General features: G+C 58.3%; 1 protein-coding gene across 1 annotated transcript; it reads left to right on the top strand.

Annotated features, from left to right (window-relative positions):
- The first annotated feature begins 3154 nt into the window (after positions 1-3154).
- On the top strand, positions 3155-6208 carry RABAC1 (Rab acceptor 1). Its single transcript, XM_045442159.1, has 5 exons — positions 3155-3366; positions 3678-3890; positions 4192-4289; positions 5791-5892; positions 5975-6208. The coding sequence occupies exons 1-5, from the start codon at positions 3311-3313 to the stop codon at positions 6061-6063; spliced, it is 558 nt and encodes a 185-aa protein (XP_045298115.1). The 5' UTR covers positions 3155-3310; the 3' UTR covers positions 6064-6208.
- Positions 6209-6807: the final 599 nt, after the last annotated feature.

Genomic DNA, 6807 nt, shown 5'->3' with positions numbered 1-6807 from the left:
GGGTGTCTGGGTGACCAGGATGCCGAGACCCCACGTGAGTGTGTGCCCAGGCCCACTGCACCAATGACATTTTCCTACATGAGCGCGTAGTGGTTTTTTCTGTAAAAGGGAAAATTGTCTTCAGATTTGTTTCAGTTAGCCAAAACAGATACGAATGTAAGTCTTTCGTAGAAGTAAAGTAGTGTAACATGAGCTCTTGGAAAGCGGGGGGATACTCTTCACTACGCCATTTTGGCTTTTGAGAGGTTTTATAGGAACGCTCCATTTGGGATAGTAGGGGAAACCTGTACTCCCATAGACAGCTGCGCAATCTGAGGCCCGGAGAGGGCAGGGACTTCCTTGAAGTCACACAGCAGGGATATAACCCAGGTTCCTGATCGTCTGTGCTAAGGCCCTCCTACACTCGCAGCTCCACTCCCTGCAGAGATCCAAGAGGCAGAAAGGAGGCTTCAGACTGGACGGAACACAGGGCTAGGGCCCGTCTCCCACGGCCTTTTCAGGGGCCCCTTTATCTCCCCCCATCCCCCTAATTCAGGACCCACCCCGTCATGGCCCCCTCTCCCCACTATCCCCCCCATGCCCCTGCCTCAGGGACCCTCCCATCTCTTACACTCTCTGCCTTAGGGCCTCCTCCCCCACATCGCCCCTGTGCCAAGGCCCCATCTCCTGACTCGAAGTCCCCCCACCCCTCTGAGGGCCACTCCCCACAATGCCTCTGGACACCACTGTCCATGGCCCATGCTGTTCGACACCTTCGCTAAAGAAACCCAACAGCTCTCATAACAAAAGTCAAACCCAAATTTCTCAAGGTTGGCCATGGGAGGAGGCCTCTGGACCTCTGTCTCCGACTGTCCCCAAGAGTCATGTCCCTCTCCAGGGCGCCCCTGCTTACCCCTGCGGCCCCCATGGCTTTGAACTCGGGTGCCACTTCCCCCATTAATGCACTGGGCTGATTGTGCCTTAACAGTCCTCCTTTGTAGCCGGACCCAAGTGGGACGCCTCAACAAGATTCGGCTGCAGGCCTGGGGCTGACAAAGGGAGGGATGAACGGTGACCTGCCAATCTGACCTTCAAAGTACAGCTCATTGGCTCATTCAGCTTCAGCTCGGGACCTCCCCGCAACAGGAGGCCTTCCGGCTTATTGCTCACCAGCCCCTTGGGCAGGGGCCATCTCCCCAGCCCATGGGAACGCCCTCCAGCAGGCCTCCAAGTCCAAACCAAAAGGGACAGTGGATCTTAGGAGACAGTGGAGTTGACAGTCACCTGGATATTCTAGCCGGATATTCTTCGTCAGGTCCACCCAGCCCTGAAACTCCAGTCCACGTAAGGGAGCCCACAATTCCCCATATTTCCACACACATTTCCTGAGGCTCTTCTGGTGTGCGCCTTTAGAACTCTGGCCATGAACCCACCCTCACTAGGGGCAGGGGCAAAGGCTGGGAGGGAGCCATGGCTGTGGGAACTAGGGGAAAGGAAGGGCCATGTCTCAGACACCAGCCACACCTTGGGACATCCAAGGGGCCTGCAGCTTCTAATACGCGGCTGTTAAATTTAGGAAGGCAAGGGGCGCCTGGCTGACTCAGTTGGCAAAACATGCGACTCTTGATCCCGGGGTTGTGAGTTCAAGCCCCAATGTTGGGTATAAAGATTACTTTTGGGGCGCCTGGGTGGCTCAATTGGTTAAGCGTCCGACTTCGGCTCAGGTCATGATCTCACGGTCCGTGAGTTCAAGCCCCATATCGGGCTTGGAGCCTGGAGGCTGTTTCGGATTCTGTGTCTCCCTCTTTCTCTGCCCCTCCTCCCCTCAAAAATAAATAAACATCAAAAAAAATTTGAGGGGTGTCTGAGTGGCTCAGTCGGTTAAGTGTCCAGCTCTTGGTTTCGGCTCAGGTCATGATCTCACAGTCCGTGGGATCGAGCCCTGCGTCGGGCTCTGCACTGACATGGCGGGGCCTGCCTGGGATTCTGTCTCTCCCTCTCTCTTTGCCCCTCCCCTGCCCTCACTCTCTTTCTCAAAATAAATAAGCTTTAAAAATTTTTTGAGAAGGCTTACCTCTAGAAATAATCAAAACATTTATGATAACGTAGTGGCAGTAACATTGGCTACCGTTTATTGAAGTGAATAAAGTGTCAAGACTCTTTCAAGCACTGTATATGGGCCATTTAACTGAATCATCATAACCCCATGAGTGAGTGTGGTACTATTAGGCTCTCCACTGCCCTGATGAAGTCACTGAGGTTCAAGGTCAACACAGCCTAGACTTTCATCTCTGACTCCAGAATCCCGGGTCTTTCAGTTATAACAATTCCCTCTTTTATTTATTTAACATTTTTGTAAGTTTATTTATTTTGAGAGAGACGGAGCACATGAGCGGGGGAGGGGCAGAGACAGAGAACCCCAAGCAGGCTCCGCACTTCCAGCACACAGCCCGATGTGAAAGCTCCAGCCCGCGAACCGTGACATCATGACCTGAGCTGAAGTCAAGAGCCAGAGCCAACTGAGCAACCCAGGCGCCCCAACAACTCCCTCTTTTAAAAATTCTCAACCCTATCCCAACTCCCCTCTCCTATGGGAGAGGAGGGGGTGTCCCAAGGTCCCTAGTCCTAACCCATTCATCCCTGGGAGCTCAAGGGTTGGGGGGCGGGGGGGGGGGGGCTTTGCCCTCCATCTCAGATACCCACTCCAGCGACCGTGGCCCTCTCGCCAGTCTCTGCCTCCAGGAAAGAAATAGATTCCCACGAATTGTCTAGTCTCTCCGTTCAAAATGCGGTCCATGGACCAGTAGCATCAGCGTTACCTAGGAACTCGCTGGAGATGCAGATTAACGGGCCCCACCCTGGATCTGAGGAGTCAGAACACGTGAGTGTCTTATCAAGCCCTCTGGGTGTTTTGTATGCACTCTAGAGTCAGGACGACAGCTCTCCACGATCCCCATTGTACCCTGCAGGGGAGTGAGTACACGACGACTGCTTCTGCTTCTGCCTTTCGATCTCCCGGAACGCCCCGACTCCTGAAGACCCAACTTCCCCAAGCCGAACGCCCCGCTTCTAAAACTACAACTCCCACGATGCCCAGAGGCGCTCCGCCGCTTTACGCGACTGCACCTCCCAAGGTGTTTCGCGTGCCAGACCCTCCCGGGCGTCATCAGGACTACAACTCCCACAATGCTCGGCGGCAGAACCACCGCCCCCGGCGGCTCCGGAACGGCGCCACGTCTGCTCCGCTGGGTGGGGCAGAGCTCGCGCGGGGCCGCCGGGGTCTGCAGAGCCCCTGGCTCGTTACAGCGGCCCTACCTCTCACGACACAGACATGGCGGCCGAGAAGGACCCGCAGAAGGATGCCGAGCCGGAAGGGCTGAGCGCCTCGTGAGCAAGCTGGCTCTAGCCCGCCCCTGACCGAAACCCGGGAGCCCTGGCCCCCGCCCCCTCCTCCCTCGGGTCCCAGAAATCCGGGCCCCAGACACTAGAGTCTGGGCCCCTGGTGTCCTCTTCGAGGACTCTGGAGTCTGGGCCCTCGGCCCCTCCTCCCAAGATCCAGAAGTCTTGGACCTTTACCCCGTAGCACCCCAGAGTCCAGCCCTACCCCCCCCCCACTCGGCCCCCTTATTGCTCGGGGGTAGGGGATTGGGGGTCCAGGCTCCATCCCGGTCTACGGCTGACCCGGCCCCGTCCACTAGGACCCTGCTGCCGAAACTGATCCCATCGGGCGCGGGCCGTGAGTGGCTGGAGAGGCGCCGCGCGACCATCCGGCCCTGGGGCTCCTTCGTGGACCAGCGGCGCTTCTCGCGGCCCCGCAACCTGGGCGAGCTGTGCCAGCGCCTCGTACGCAACGTGGAATACTACCAGAGCAACTATGTGTTCGTGTTCCTGGGCCTGATCCTGTACTGTGTGTGAGTGCCTCTCCCGCCCCGCACTTAACCCCACCGGCCGGGCCTCGCCCCCCACCCCCACCCCAGAGCACTGCCCACCCCGCAACCCCACCCCACCCCCGGTCGGCCCCGCCCTCCGCGTCCAGTCCCTCTTCTCACTGGCCAGGCCCCTACGGCCCCGTCAGCCTGGCAGGGACACAGTGTGACCAGATGTGACCTGGTCTCAAGGGCGTAGCCTGCCATCCACCGGTGTAGGTGGTCAGGGTCCCCTTGGTTGGCTCATTCCCAGCTGCCTGACCCATGCTTCCCTACACTCCTCCAGGGTGACGTCCCCCATGCTGCTGGTGGCTCTGGCTGTCTTCTTTGGCGCCTGTTACATCCTCTATCTGCGCACGTTGCAGTCCAAGTTTGTGCTTTTTGGTGAGAAATCCCCTGCCCAGGCGGTTCCCTGATCCTTCAAATCCTGTTCTTGGACCATAAGCCTTAGACCCCTACTCCTAGTCTGCCCAAGCCTAGATCTACACCAGATCCCTCAAACTCGACCCATCTCAGACACACCAGATACTCACACCCAGTCTCAGACAGCCGCCCCCCCCCCCCCCCGCCGCGTTGGTACTCCTCAGCCTGGAGATACCCCAGAACCTACTCTTCACCCTGTCCCTCAAACCTACTTTTCCTCCTCCATCCTCCTTCACCTCCCAGCAGAAAGCACCAGCTGCAAGTACCCACATTGGACACCAGGTGGCGACCTTACACCGGCCTAGATCTGTGTCCCTGCCCTTTCCTGCTTCCTGGGGTGGGGCCAGAAAGATCTTGGGACTGCTCAGAGAGGGAAGCTGAGGTTTGTGGCTCATGTGGTCCCAGACTGGCCCTAGGCACCACTGGGAAGAAAGAGGGGCCTGAGTCTCCACTCGGGGGAAGCTCACGGTTCCGAGTGGTGAAAAGGGAGAGCTGGGTTCAAACGGGAAGACCTAACAGAAAGTCCCTCAGGGGTTTGCACGTTCCGTCCATGACAGGGGTGAGCTGGCTGAGGGGCATGTCAGGCACACACAGGGCATGGAGGGAGTGCCTGGAGCACAGCCATGACCCCGCTGCCACGGAGGCACAGAGACCTGATCTTCCGCTGTGCCGCGAGAAGCCAGAAATCTATATTACTATGTGAAATCATTCAGTTTCTCCATCAGCCATAAACCAGATTCTTGGGGAACTTTGTACAGACACAAGAAACACGCCCACAGGGATGCCTGGGTGGCTCAGTCATTTGGGTGTCTGACTCTTGATTTGGGCGTAGGTCATGATCTTGTGGTTCGTGAGTTCAGGCCCCACATCGGGCTCCATGCTGGCAGTGTGGGGCCTGCTTGGGATTCTCTCCCTCTCTCTGCTCCTCCTGCACTCTGTCTCTCAAAATGAATAAATAAACTTTTGGGGCGCCTGGGTGGCTCAGTCGGTTAAGTGTCTGACTTCGGCTCAGGTCATGAACTCAGGTTCGTGGGTTCGAGCCCCACGTCAGGCTCTGTGCTGACAGCTCAGAGCCTGGAGCCTGCTTCGGATTCTGTGTCTGCCTCTTTCTCTGCCCTCCCCCACTTGCACTCTGTTTCTTTTCTCTCTCAAAAATAAATAAACATTTAAAAAAAAAAAAGGAGAGCGATAGTCTGGGGAAGGGGGAGCCTGGGGGCTCCCTAGCAGGAGTGGGGCTCAAGGGCAGTGAACAGCAGGGAGAGGGCAGGGAGGGAGGTGTTCTCTGTTCTGGCAGACTGTGGGAACATCAGAGAAATGGGTGAGGCCAGGGCTGGAGGGGCCCTTGACATGAGGAGTTTGGATGATCCTGAGGCTCCCGGAGCTTGTGACACCAGACTGGCATGGGGGGCACCAGGAGTTACCAGGGAGAGGGCACGAATGTCCAATGCCGTCTGTCCCCCAGGCCGAGAGGTGAGCCCAGCCCATCAGTATGCTCTGGCCGGGGCCGTCTCCTTTCCCTTCTTCTGGCTGGCTGGTGCAGGCTCTGCCGTCTTCTGGGTCCTGGGTGAGTACAGGGTCCGGGGAGCCGGGGTGGGCGGTGGGAGGCAGGTGAGGAGTGAGGCCCTGATCTGCCCATTTTCCTGCAGGAGCCACCCTCGTGGTCATCGGCTCCCATGCCGCCTTCCACCAGACCGAGGCCGGGGATGGGGAGGAGCTGCAGATGGAACCAGTGTGAGGTGTCTGAGGACCCGCCGGCCCCCCAAGGCACCTGCCTCGTCCCTGGTCACCCCTGCCCTGCACGGCCCTGCACTCCTGGCCGGAGCCCCCTTACAGGCCCAGGGAGGGATTCCAGCTTCGGAAATAAAGCTGTTACAGTCGTCCTTCGGCCGATACTCCCCGGGCTCTTCTGTGGGCCCGTGCGGGGGGTGTTGGGGAGACTGCAGAGACCAAGAAGGAGGGGGCCCCTGGCTGGGGCGGTGGGGGATTCGTGAAGCAAGTTAAACCACTAAACTATGATAGGACCGCAAATGGTGGTGAGTGCTGGGGAGGGGCGGAGAGTGAGCCGGCCAGGGGTACCCCAGGCCACGCCCCCCGCCCCGCCCCGTTCAGTGATTTGCTAGGAGGACTCGGTATATAGTTGGAGCTACAGCTGTAATTCATTATCGTGGAAGGTGACAAAGCGAAGAGAAAAGGCACTTGGGGCAGAATCCAGAGAAATCCCGGCCCCAGCTTCCCAGAGTCCTCTCTCAGGGGACTCCCACACGCTGTGCTCGGTTCCTCCAGCGGCGAGTTGTGACAGCGGGTGTGGATGTCTGCCAGGGAGGCTCATTAGAGACTCTGCCCAGGCTTTCTGCTGGGGGGCGGCCACACGAGCACCCTCCGTCTAGCGTGTACCGGAAGCCCAGGCTCCCAGAAGGAAAGCAGGCGTTCGGCATAAACAGTACCCTCGGCACAGTGTAGACACAGTGAGTCACTCTTG

The sequence above is a fragment of the Leopardus geoffroyi genome, chromosome E2 (assembly GCF_018350155.1).
Source record: "Leopardus geoffroyi isolate Oge1 chromosome E2, O.geoffroyi_Oge1_pat1.0, whole genome shotgun sequence".
NCBI lineage: Eukaryota > Metazoa > Chordata > Mammalia > Carnivora > Felidae > Leopardus > Leopardus geoffroyi.
This window is presented reverse-complemented; position numbering and strand designations above follow the sequence as displayed.

Coding starts and splice junctions, on each gene's coding strand:
- RABAC1 (XM_045442159.1), top strand. CDS start 3,311: ATGGCGGCCGAGAAGGACCCGCAGAAGGATGCCGAGCCGGAAGGGCTG. Junction 3,891..4,191: donor GGCCTGATCCTGTACTGTGT/GTGAGTGCCTCT, acceptor ACACTCCTCCAG/GGTGACGTCCCCCATGCTGC. Junction 4,290..5,790: donor GTCCAAGTTTGTGCTTTTTG/GTGAGAAATCCC, acceptor TCTGTCCCCCAG/GCCGAGAGGTGAGCCCAGCC.